We start from the raw sequence: 13,423 nt of genomic DNA, 5'->3' as shown, positions 1-13,423 counted from the left end.
CCGAGCTAGGAATAATTCACCTTTGTTCTGCCAGTCCAAGTCTATTTGAGCCACCTCAATTTTGGCAGCTCGATCAACCTGATGGTTATTTTTATGTTCTTCAGTAGCCTTACTTTTAGGCACATGAGCATCTACATGGCGCACCTTTACAAAAATGTTCCTTATTCGGGCAGCAATGTCTTTCCACAGTTCAGCAGCCCAAACAGGTTTACCCTTTCGTTGCCAATTATCATCTTCCCACTGTTGCAACTACTCCCATAAGGCATTTGCCACCATCCATGAATCAGTATAAAGATGAAGCACTGGCCACCTCTCCCATTCAGCCACATCTAAAGCCAGCTGAATAGCCTTTACCTCTGCGAATTGACTTGATTCTCCTTTACCTTCAGTGGCCTCTGCAACTTGTCGTGTGGGGCTCCATACAGTAGCTTTCCATCTGCAATGCTTCCCTACAATACAACATGATCCGTCTGTGAATAGGGCAAATTTCGTTTTCTGGTAGCTCATTGTATGGTGGTGCCTCTTTAGCACGTGATACCTCTTCTGTAGGTGGTGTTTCAATTTTTTTACTCTCAGGCCAGTCCATGATCACTTCTAGAATTCCAGGATGGCTGAGTTTTCCCATTCGAGCTCGTTGAGTAATTAATGAAATCCACTTACTCCAAGTGGCGTCAGTAGCATGATGGGTGGAGGGAACCTGTCCTTTAAACATCCAGTTTATTACTGGCAAGCGAGGTGCTAGAAGAAGCTGAACCTCTGTCCCAACTACTTCAGAAGCAGCCAGAACCCCCTCATACACAGCTAAGATCTCCTTCTCAGTCAGAGTGTAGCGCTCCTCAGACCCTTTATATGCTCGACTCCAAAATCCTAGGTAGCATGTTGCTACAGAAATGAATATTGGATGAACCAATTCTACCAGAAAGAGCTCAGCATTGAAATGGCAGTTTTGTTATATTGGATTAAGTAATCCAGCAAGTTCAGAAGCTGTCCTTTTGCTTTAAATAACTCCACGTGATTCATAAAGGTATTTTCTCAGTTAGAGCTCAGTACTGTGAGATGCTTAAGAACATGTTGAGCTTTAAATACAGAGCCTCTGCCCTTGACTATCAGATAACTGTCAGGTGTAAGGCATGTGCTTAAATACCTCTCAGAGTGAATGTCACTAGGTGTGAGCTAATCCTTGTGGAGGTCAGTAGGAAATATCTGTAAGAATTAGGTTGGTGGATGATGCTTCCTTTCCGTGAAATATATGCCTCTAAATTGATTCTGCTGGCATCCGTGATGAAGCATTTTGCTAATTTTGTTTACTTAAAATGATTTTTAAAGTTTTAATCCAATTTATGCTTCTTCTAGCAGTCTGTTTCTCTTCAAGAATCAAGCTTATGCATATAAACTCTAAATTATAATTGCTAGCATTACTCAGCAAATATCAGCAGTTTCCCTGTAAAATGACTGTATAACTGTTTTACATTTGCATTTATAAATGTTAAGTGACCAACTCTGTAGTCTAATGAGCACAAGAATCTGTCTCTAAGTTAGCAGGGTAACTTATGGAGGTGCTTCTCATATTTTATATAAAATTTTATGCAGGTGGCTCTGGAGTACGGTTAGCAGGGGGTGGGGTGGGGTTAGAGAAAATAATGCAACATAAAATGAAATACTACTTTTTTTAAAAAAAAATCAAAACACAACAACAAACAAACAAAAAAACATATGTAGAAGTTTGTCATACAGCCTGTAAAGGGAGATGGATTCTCACTTGTACAAATTATAATGAAAGAGACTGATAACGGTGAACAAAACCGAATACAAAGGTTTTCATACAAACAGCAACTGTAAAGCAAATTAACATCAAAGAATCGTGGACAACAGAATTTAAAAAGCAGAATTAATGGTCAAAGCTTATGTGAACTTCTACAGTAAGTAATGATTATTTTTTTCAGACACATTTTTTTCAGTCATGTAAATATTTCCTGTTATTTAAGCCAAGGTACTGTGCATTTAAAACAAAATGTTGGGAGGAAACTGTACATCCCAGAAAGGATTCAGTATATTTTGTTTCAACTTTCTAGAAAAGGCTCTGAGAGATCAAATGAAAATAAACACAACTACTGCTAATTTGATTTTCTTAAATGTGTTTGTCATTACCTAATGGTGAACTGACTGAGAAAAGATTAGCATTTTTCTTTTTCTTCTTGTTAATGTGACATGCTTGCAATTAGATTTTTAGGATGTTTTTCTACTTCATCAACAAAAAGTATGCAAAGGTGCTGTATGCTTTTGGGCTATACATTTTACATGCACGTCTGTATTGTTGAAATAATCCAACTTCATTTTATAGTGCTTTTTTTGTTAGTGAGTTATAGCAGCAGCTTCAATTGTTGGAGTTTTCCAAAAGAGGAAAGAAGTTTTGTCAGTTTCTCAGTGGTTTTTATAAATGCTTACGTTGCAGCCAAGGGCCAGTGACCCACAAATCAGCACTAGCTGCGGCACCAGCCCAGAAAAGTTAAATACATGCAGGATTAAGGCTCATGGACAATGAGCAAAATCTGAACTACTTTCAAATGTGTGCCTGACAATGTTGTAACAGTTGTTACTGTGGTAGTTACTAAGAATTAGTAAGAGTATTGATCATATGTTACAATGTTGGCTTAGGAGAGCAGGGGAAAAAAAACCTGTAGACCACATTTTATTTTTTTTTTAAATCTTGACTATTATATAGAGACATGACAACATATCCTCTAATACAGTTTAAAGCTGTTCTTAAATTACATATGTGACTATGCACAAGGCTTCCTTAATTCTAATTCTCCTGAAACCCTATAGTCTTTCCTTAAGGAGTCTTTGACTCCGTTGATGAGTCCATCCTCTGTTCTGTCACAGTCATGAGGCTTTACAATTAAGGTTTTCAGTTATGGTTAAAATGTATCCTTTGTTTGTGGCACTTGTTTTTTGTGTAATTCCTATTGAGCCAGAGCTTTAGGGTTTTGTGGTTTCATCTTTGTTACAGTCTGATTAATTTATTCTCAAATACTCCTCTTTCCATATTTTTCTTTTTGTATGGGATTCACGATTTCACTCATCAATCTAGAACTGAGTTCTGAACAGCTGCTAATAAAAAAATTGTCTGCTGGTTGTTCTCGAGTCTGAAGAATGAACGTGCCAACAAGTTTCCTGGCTTTTTTTTCTTTTTCCCTCAGGATGTTTGGCTTGTTTGGAGATCTCTTCTGGAAAATCTCCTTTATCTGTAATTACAAAACATTATGGTTTCATCTTGATGCCAAGGGCCAGCAAATAATGGCAGGGAGTACTGACAGCCCATTTGTCTATCTTACAACCTACTTTTGGTCACTGTGATATCATTGCCTAAATTCTCAGTGACTTTATATGGTTGTGGCTTTATCTGTGTGCGTGCTTCTCAGGACTGACCAGAGATTGTGTATGATTGCTATTGGGAGCAAATAAGGGTATGTTGTTTTCCTTTCTCTCTTAAATAGTATTATGGGCTAGGCTACTTGTTCCAGGGAACTTTATAGTGAAATTATAGACTAATTATTTTTATTCCCACTTTTAAATAATACCACAAATGAACTAAAATCACAGAAAGGAATGATGCATCATAAGCAAGTTAGGAAGTCCTCTTCAGATGTGGGGCTGAAACCTATGGTTTTCGGAAGCCTAGTTTTCTATCTTGGTAGATTCTTTTCTTACCTCTGAGGCCACATCATCTGGAAAAGACTTGTTGCATCAGAGTTCAGGATTTTGGCCTTTGAGAGTTTGTGACTGCCAGGTAGGGACATGGAATGAAAGAACTACTGTCAGATGTTTTCTATCAGTAATAGCTAATAATACAGTTAGCACGTTACTGTCTGTGCATCCAGAGTCTGTTTACAGACATTATAGTGTGTCTGAATGTATGCACTGTGTCAGTCCGTCATGAGAACATTATGCACCAATTAGCAGTTGCAGCAACAACAGTGAATTTGGGGTAAACCTCTGGTACTCTTATATATTACTGATTACGGCTTTCATCTGCTGCTCCCTGATAAAATAAAAGTGAGAGAAAACTAACTCCTATGGGACCAGAATTTGTGTCCCATCTTTGCTGTGTGCATTGAAGGAAAAATATTAAAAGAGTTGTAATGGACTTACAAAGATAATCTAGCCCATCTTTCTTCTTCAAGATGAATTCAGTGATACCTAAATCATTCTTGACAGAATCAGTTCAGTGTTTCTTTAAAATCATTCCACGCTGGAAATTCCACAGCCTCTGTATATAATCCATTTAACTGCTTGTCAATCCATGCCATTCAATAGGTTTTTCTTCTACTATATAACTAAATCATCTGTATGCCAACTACTTTTTCTCCTGTCTCCAAAAGGGTATGTTATTTTTCTCTTTTCAGCACCTCTTTACATAAATATAATCATTTGTCTGCAAAGCTGTCCCTTGAATAATAAGAAGTAATGTTCTCTGAAGTAACAAAGGTTTATTTTATCTTGGTGGTTTTTTGTTGTTGTTGTTGTTGTTTGTTTGTTTGTTTTCTCCCTTTGTCTGTAATTTCTAATCTTCTGAACGTTTCTGTTTCTCAGTTCTGTAGTTTATTCATAAATTTCTGGATACTTCTCCAGCTAACCCATATGAATCAGAAAAATTTTGCTGTTTATCTTCTCTATGACTTGATAAGCTCAAAATTGTTTCATAGAAAAGTTTCCTATTCCTTCATTTCCTACCTTGTCTGTTTTTCATGTCCTTAGGCTGGTGCACCCTTTGAACTTCAGTCATCTCTTAGGAGCACTTACTGTCCCAAGTTGTTCCATTCTGCAGTTGTATGCTGTTGTCTGTCCTCTGAGTGGAAATACTCATTTGTACTTACCTGGAACATTGTATTCAATACTACATTCACATGTGCCTGGTAGCTGTTACTTGAATGTTCAAGTAGGCATCCATTCTGTAATAGACCCATCTAGGCAAGATGAGAAAAGTAGTTTGGAAAACATTACACAGAGGAGCTAGAGAGTCAAAAGTAGGATCTTCATGTAATGTGAAATCCCCTTCTACTCCTGCTCAGTCTTTCCTGTTCTTTTTGCTCTTACTTCTGAGCTGAGGTTGTAGTTTCTTTCCATTCCTGGAATTGTGTATGTTCCTCATGAATTGAGCTCAAAACCATGACAAAAAGATCTTCCATGCTTCTAAGGCCAGTTTTCTTGCCAGCATTTTGATCCCCCTTGACTTCACACTTGCCATGTTCTCACAGGTCTAAATGGTGCTATCGCTGTCAGAGCATCTGCCCTCTCCTAATAGGATGATGCTGAAGTCCACTGAGATAAATAATCAAAACGCAGATACTCTGAAGAGTGGCAGGATATCAGCCTTCTAAAGGAGCTGTGGGAGGAGAGACCTAACTTGCAAACTGCTAATGACCTGGTTGCAATCGCTGACTTTTTTGTTGTGTAAATCAGGCAGGTCCTGGAATCTCAGTCAGTGCTAGTTCTTGCCTGTTAGGTAATTCTAATTCCTGTGCAAGATCTTTGGAAGAGACTGTTTCTAAAGCATACATAGTGCAAGCAGCTTCATGATGCCATGTAAATTAGTATGATTCATTTGTTGCAGACTGTGTGTGTGATGTCTAAAATAATAATAATAATAATAATAATAATAATAATAATAATAATAATAATAATAATAATCCTGCATGTCTTTAAAATATCAGTGGACTGATGTCAGCAGCAGTGTTTGCGTATGTCACCCATTACTTGCATTGCTGAGATTTTGGATGGGAAAACTATGAAACAGCTTTCTGGCAAATATTCCTCCAGTTGTTGAAGGGAAATAAAAAGCAGAGAACAGAGAGTTCCACAGCTTCGAGATCTATTGACATGAATATGTACAAGGGCTATTAGTATTCTGTATGTATGCAAATTAGTCTTCACAGGGAAACAGGCATGTCATACAGCTTGAGAGACTGTGCAGATTGAAAATAGTAGAAACTACAATCTGGAATAGTGTGCTTGGAGATAAATGCTTTTTATTCCCATCTACGCTTCAGGGCTTGAATTGGCAGCAAATTCAGAAATGTTTACGAGGCAACAGAAAAGATCATAAATATAGTATATGAATGGTAAGGCCTGGAAAGCAGTTCTGGCAGGAGATAGTGATCAGACCAGGGTAATAGAAATGGGCCTGGGAAGTAGTCTTACATGAGACGTTTTCAAAGTTTTTTTTTTTTCTAAGACACCATGCTATGTCTGTTTTTGAAGAGTCTTCATGGACAAAGATTTTTGACCCATAGTTAGAATGACGTTGAATAGAATTACTGAGGAGAAGCCCCTAAGCTGTATTATTTCTTGGCATTTGTTACTGTGCAACATATGGATGTGTCCCTCTGTGGAGGTTGTGTTGTCTGTCTCAGCTGATATTCCACATTGATAAAAATACTGGTTCCCTTCTCACTTTTATATATTAACAGCTTGAATGTAAGTGAACATATATGCCACAGGCTCTGGAGACTTATGATCTCCAAGAAGAAAAAATCTGTTTATTATGGTGTATCTCATGGTTCCCTTATGCAGCAAGGGGGAAATTAACAGATGGTATAGAAGCTCCATAGTTTTTAACTTCTACAGGCAGCACTATCAATATAATAAAATTTTCTGTTACCAACTTAGCAAGGAAGAGAAACTGTAGCAATAAATGTGCTTATGAGTTAATCTGGGGAGGATAAAATAGAGCTTTCCTGCTGAATACTCATCTATTGTCTGTGGAAAATGACATCTTATATAGTAAATTAATCATAAATTGTACACAGTGAAACAGAGTGTAGAATTCCAGTATTTAATGTGGCAATCTAATCTTGTGTAGCAACTCAAAAAATATCGTAGAGGGTAAGCCACCAAATTCTATCTAAAAGTGACAGAAACTTTTAAGGCAGGAGTTTTTATGAAGCTAGGTATCAAATCACATGGAAATAGTTTTGAACTGGGCATTAAAATTCAATATATTTTGATGCTATCTCTAGTAAGCATTAAGTTTTGCGAATTATTTAAAGACTTTCAAATCACACCTCTGTTGTATTAGGCGAAATACAGGGATCTTATCGAGATGTGACGTGACAGACCCTCTCCCATATTCTGGAAGAATCTTACTGACGTGTAATACAGTAGGTGTAGATGAAATGGACGTAGGTTATATAAGGTCGTGTGTGCTTCAATAAATCGCCATTTTACCACCCTACCACCTTGGTGTCACTTGGTAATTGGTCTAACTACTGCTTCAGTTGGAGGCAAGAGATCGTAAAGCCATTAACGATCGTAAAGCCTTCAAATGGTGACTGACCAACGTGATCGACGTAATTAGGCATGATTTGGGACACTTGAAGCAAAGTAGTTGTCTGTGTTACAGCCGCAGGATCTCATTGCGGTAGCAAATCCTTATCGCGGAGTAGCGGAAGCCCAGGGTCGAAGAGGAGTGCGCATCACTCTTCGACAGGTGGGAGAGAGAGCTCTCAGAATTACGGAACCCCCAGGTATCTTCGGGGAAGCGCCAGGGTACGGCCAGGAGACTTACGTTCGGCTGAGGCGACATGGAAGCCGTTATCAAGGTAATTCTTCATGCTTGTAAACTTCACTGTGGGAAACAGACTCCTTCCAAAAGGGAGATAACAGCAGTTCTCTTGCTGTTGGAGAAGGAAGGGCTTTTAACAACCCCGTCTGATTTATACAATCCTGGCAGATGGGATGGAATTACGGCCGCGTTATCTCAGAGGTCGCTGGCCACTCGGAAAGTGTCGGAATTCAAAGTATGGGGATTTATCTTAGAAGCACTGAAAGCAGTGCGGGAGGAGAAGCTAGCTAACCAACGTGCTAGAGAAATACTGGGTTTGGAAACAGGGGGAGGCCGTGAGGGGGGTCTTGTCTCTCCTGCAGATTTGGTGGAAGACAAGATGGCTCCGGCTACCCCGGCCACACCTGTTGCTTCACATTCAGAGAAAAAGAGGGACATTCCAGAAGACCGCCCTGAACAGGATGACACCCTGCCTCCACCCCCCTATCCTGACTCCTTGTATCCTTCATTGGACGCTTACAGAGATGAAGGGCGGGGGAAGCCCTCTGAGGAATGTGGTGTTGCTTGCATACCCAATAAGAACAAGGACAAGGAGGGGGCGGGAGAGCCAAAGGGGGCAGGCATGGTGGTGCCACCAGAGCCAAAAGGGGGAGGTGTGGTGGTGCCATCAAAGCTGAAAGGGGGAAGCGTGGTGCCACTGGTGAAAAGTGTAGGGGTGGGTGGTACTTCCTTGCTGTCGGGTCCGGCCTGTTGCTGTGTGTACGCCCAGAAAGGGGTGGATCGTGCCAACCCATATGATAGTAAAGATGAGTGTGGGGGTGGTGATTCGATGTGGGATGCCCAAGGGCCCGCCCAAGGGGGATGTGGCCCCACGGCACCCGTCCCGTGGAGCCCGTCCACTCTCACTTACTGGGCCCAAACAAGGGAGGACCTCTGGACAGCCGACCCGAAAACAACAGCTTTTGCTCTCCCGATAGCAGTGAAGCAGGATGGTCCAGCTTGGACCCCTCTGGATTCCAAGGCAATTACTTGCCTTGCAGAGTTAGTTAAGAACAAGGGCCTGCGTTCTCCGGAGACTATGTCAGCAGCTGAGGCTCTCGTGGCCTCAAGTCTCCTGCCGTATGATGTGGTCAGTCTCATGAGGGTGATTCTTGAGCCCGTGCAGTACACGCTGTGGTATGATGAATGGAATAGACTACTTCAGGCTGTTGTAGCTGAAGCAGCTCGTGATAACAATCATCCGGCGAATGCACATGCAGGTCAAGGCCGTGCAGCTAGGGTTGAAAGAACTACTCTCTTGCGTCTTCGGGGTTTAGCAGATGATATGGTGGGGTCCCCGGAGCGTCAAGCAAGGGGGCTTAGAGCGGGGGAGTTAACTGCGCTTACAAATGCAGCCCTTCAGGCTCTGCAGACGGTGGCTAAGATTGCGGAGCCTGTGCTCCCGTGGTCTGATATCAAACAGGAGCCCTCTGAGTCATTTTCTGATTTTGCAAATCGCTTGATTCGTGCCATTGAAGGGTCTGACCTCCCCAGGGAGGTCCAGCCTTTGGTTGTGATAGATTGTCTCAAGCAAAAGTCGCTCCTGGACGTTCAGCAGATAATTAGGGCAGCACCTGGGACTCTGAACACCCCAGGGGAGATCATTAAATATGTGCTAGATCATCAGAAGAATATGCCCTCGCATAATGACGGCTTGGCAACTGCTGTGCAGGGAATGGCTGCTTTGGTGCAAGGGATGGCTGCTTCGGTTAGCTCTGCAATCAGATCTGCAGTGATGGTGGCAGCTCGCACCGGGGAGGAGAAGGGAAAAGGTCCGTGTTTCAAGTGTGGGCAGCATGGTCATTTTAAGTCACAGTGCCCTGAGAGAGCTGAGCAGAGCGGGTCACAGGGCCTGGGGGAGCCTTGTCAATTGTGTGGTTGGGCTGGACATGATGCACATCAGTGTCAAAAATTTGAGGTTTCGCCACAGGGAAACTGGTACGGGAGGGTGCCAATGGCCCAGGGCTCCTTCCCACTCTTTTAAACTGGGCCAAGGGTGCAGATCTCATAGTGGCGTTGATCATGGACCTCTTGGTCAGCCACCCAAGGGATCCTGAATCGATGGAGTGCAAAAGAAGAGCTTTCTTCTGGATACCGAAGAAACCCAAGAACTCGGAGAACCCAGAGAAACAACCCCTGCTGACAACAAGAAATACCATATTGATGCTGCTATGTCTTTTGTCTTTATGTTGGTCGCCGATGGGGGGTGTTCATTTGATCCAACAACCTGGGAATCTGTGGGTTACTTGGGCAAAACAAACAGGGAGGACGGATTTTTGTCTTAGCCTGCAATCAATTACATCACCATTTCAAACATGCTTGATTGGAATTCCTGTGTGGGGAAACTCCTCTGAGTTTCAGGGATACATAAGACCATATAATTCCATCCAGGATCGATGCAGAAAATTCTGTGCACCAACAGCTATTAACATCACACTCAGAGACCTAGGGAATGACACTGTAATCCTTGCCAGCAAAAGGATGGCATGTGTCGTTTGTATACTGAATGTCACTCTCCCCTGGGACTCCCAAGAGCTGCAGATATTGGGATCACAATAGGCACCCAATGACACGTGGGATAAAAAGGAAGGCTATTGGTGGTCTCCTGGATGTATTGGCTTTGCAAGACCTCGTTGTAACCACGAGAGGAGCCATTCAAATATTTTAGACCTTCTCACACCCCAAGGTCCTTATTGGAATGCACGGAAAAATAGGTCAGATCCATTCACTCTCGTTTATCCACACAATACAGAACAATTTACCTGGGATGGGTCATATTGTGGCTTCCTTCCAAATATATCCACACCAATGGGAAATAGCAGTTATTGTCCGCCTGAACATTGGGTGAGTAACCCTGGTATCATTAACGTGTCGAGGCCTGATGGCTCTCAACGGGGAATAGATTGAGATCTCAGCAGCGAGTATGCAAAAGGCTGCTGTTTTGAACCCAGGGTGAAAGGACAGGGATCAGAAAAATACATCTGGAACAACTCCACTGCGAAGGCACTGCCACCAGGTATATTCTTGATTTGTGGTGACCGTGCATGGCAAGGGATACCAGCAAATGCAGTGGTAGGGCTTTGTTATCTGGGATGGTTAACTATCTTGTCCCCACATGCCCTCGAGTGGGTGCGCTTGACCGGAAACATGACTAAATCTCGGAAGAGACGGAGCATTCATGCGCTGGCGTCGGACTGCGGTGACAAAGTTCACCTTTGGGAACCAACAGCGTGGATTTTTGCATCTATTTTTACCCTAGGAGTTGCCGCAGCACAAGCGCTGAAAGAGATAGAAAGGTCTGTAAAACAGGCTAATATGACTTCCACACTGTTGAGTGAACTACTCGTAGACATTGACAGTATTAGGCATGCTATGCTTCAAAACAGAGCAGCGATTGATTTCTTGCTTCTTCCACAGGGTCATGGTTGCAAAGACTTTGAAGGGATGTGTTGTTTTAACTTGAGTGATCATAGTGAGTTGTTGCACAAGAAGTTGGAGTGGTTGAAAGAACACACCAGGAAGACTGGCATCCAGGATGAGCCCTCTGGGAACTGGTTGGAGGGTAGGTTTGGTAGTATTGCACTGTGGTTCAAGCAATTGCTTAAGATAGTACTGATAGGGCTTGCAATGTATGGCTGCAAAATAGAATATATACAGTTTATAGATTTCATACGTTTATAGGTTTATAAGGTTACAAGTTTATAGGTCTATAGGCTTATAGATTTATATTGTTGCATATTGTAACGGGTTAAGCTTTCTTAGCATGGGGAGGGGGAGATGTTGTATTAGGCGAAATACAGGGATCTTATCGAGATGTGACGTGACAGGCCCTCTCCCATATCCTGGAAGAATCTTACTGACGTGTAATACAGTAGGCATAGACGAAATGGATGTAGGTTATATAAGGTCGTGTGTGCTTCAATAAATTGCCATTTTACCACCCTACCACCTTGGTGTCACTTGGTAATTGGTCTAACTATTGCTTCAGTTGGAGGCAGAGATCGTAAAGCCATTAACGATCGTAAAGCCTTCACACCTCTCTCTGCAGGATCAGGTGCTTAACCTGTAAAAGAAAGGATTGATCTGGAGATGGTGTCTGGATGCAGGACTCAATTGTATGCTATGTTTGAGGGTGATACTAAATTGGAAGAACTGTTGACTCCCTTAAGGGTAGAGGGGCCTTGTCAAATGTGAGAGCTGGCCAGTCATCAACTGCATGCAGCTGTACAAGAGCAAGTGCCAAATTCTGTACCTGGTGTGGGGCATCCCAGGGTATATGTACAGACAGGAGAACAACCCCATGTAAAGAGATCTTGGGTTCCGGTTGATGGCAACCTGAATATGAGTCAGCAGTGTGCCCTGGCAGCCTATATGACCTTTAAAGGTCCTTTTCCAATCAAATGATCTGTGGTCTTTGAAATAATACAAGACCCCTAAAATGCAGCCAGCCAGTTAGATGGGTTTTCCATATCAGTATTCACCTTTGATGAATGCAGGCAGTACTACGTAGGCGTATAAAGAAGTTGAGAGGTTAAGGAAGGGCTAGATGTGATGGTGATGGGGGGTGCTCAGGAAGACTGTAGAAGTTCTCAAGAGAATGTCTGTTTTGGAAAAACTGCACAATTCTCTTGACCTGTTGAAATGGGTGGTGGGAGGTAGCCACCAAAATCACTGAATAGGACACATTGTTATCTACTTCAGCCATGAAGACCAGATCTGTAAGGATTGTGGAAGGTCTCAGTAGGCAGGTTTAGAGTGAACTGTTGTATCTTGGGGCTTTGTGGTGTTTTTGAAGCCTTTGTCACATCTAATTGTGTAATTAACAACAAGAATAGAAGATTCCTGGGAAATGCATATGGCATGTGGTAAAGGCAGTACTAATGTAGTGCTAGTCTGTGTCTTTCAATTGCATGATTTTCTTCATTCATAGTGTGTGAAGGAGTCAACAGGAAGTCTCTGTGCTTGGCAGTCAATACTATCCCCTGCAGAGCATGTCTGAAGAAGCCCTACTGAAGTCTAACAGTGCCTTGGAAACTTGAAATCCTTAGACAGAGAAGAAGGCATCCTTTAGCTTTCTCCCCACCCTTGTAAGGAATTGTTGGAGACAAAGCAAAACCTAGTTTCTCTTCATGGGTGATGGGGAGAAAGGTCACAATGATGATACTTTATACTTCTTTTGCTTAATGAAACACTAACAGGTAAGGTGCTCTTTCCCCTGGGGAGCAGTTTCTTTGGGGAACTGCAGGTACTCAGACTGGCAAAGGTTTCTCACATAACAGTGACTGTGAGCAAGATGTTAGTGTGAGTCTAAGCACCGCAGAGTGAAAGTAAGCCCCATAGGAGAAGACCATTGTACTCAGTCAACATTACTGGCTTCACTGGAGCACCTGCTACTTGGTAAGATTTTCCTTGACAAAATAATCCTGCCAATGACCACTCAAAAGGTTGGTGATTAGTTCTGTTTTTCAGTCCTGGTTGTAGCTGAACCTCAGCACAGCAACATTGCCTGACATACTCTCTCAGCTGGATGTTGTCACTGCTGAAAGTCTGGTGTGTTTCCAGCCTTATTTATTTCTAGAGATGAACACAATGCCACGTTCAGATGATCTACTCTGACAGTGAAATATCAACTCCTATTAGGAGGCAGGGACGTCTCATAATTTAAATGAAAGTGAATTTGCTAAGCAAAGAAAGCTAGAGTTAACTTAAACAGACAAGGTACAGCTATGTATTTAGCAGCACAAAGCTAAAGCCCTGAATAGACAATTCTTCTACCCTTACTAAAGAAAAATATATATATTTATTTTGTAAAATGATAGC

At 42.1% G+C, this 13,423-nt stretch overlaps 1 protein-coding gene across 1 annotated transcript; it reads left to right on the top strand.

Moving 5' to 3' along the window:
* Positions 1 to 7,226: 7,226 nt before the first annotated feature.
* On the top strand, positions 7,227 to 11,527 carry LOC116654091 (uncharacterized). The gene is made up of 2 exons (XM_085514607.1): positions 7,227 to 10,899; positions 11,021 to 11,527. The coding sequence occupies exon 1, from the start codon at positions 7,584 to 7,586 to the stop codon at positions 9,585 to 9,587; it is 2,004 nt and encodes a 667-aa protein (XP_085370733.1). The 5' UTR covers positions 7,227 to 7,583; the 3' UTR covers positions 9,588 to 10,899; positions 11,021 to 11,527.
* Positions 11,528 to 13,423: the final 1,896 nt, after the last annotated feature.

The sequence above is a fragment of the Coturnix japonica genome, chromosome 13 (genome assembly GCF_054131305.1).
Source record: "Coturnix japonica strain WE chromosome 13, WE-NBRP24, whole genome shotgun sequence".
Classification (NCBI taxonomy): Eukaryota; Metazoa; Chordata; class Aves; order Galliformes; family Phasianidae; genus Coturnix; species Coturnix japonica.
This window is presented reverse-complemented; position numbering and strand designations above follow the sequence as displayed.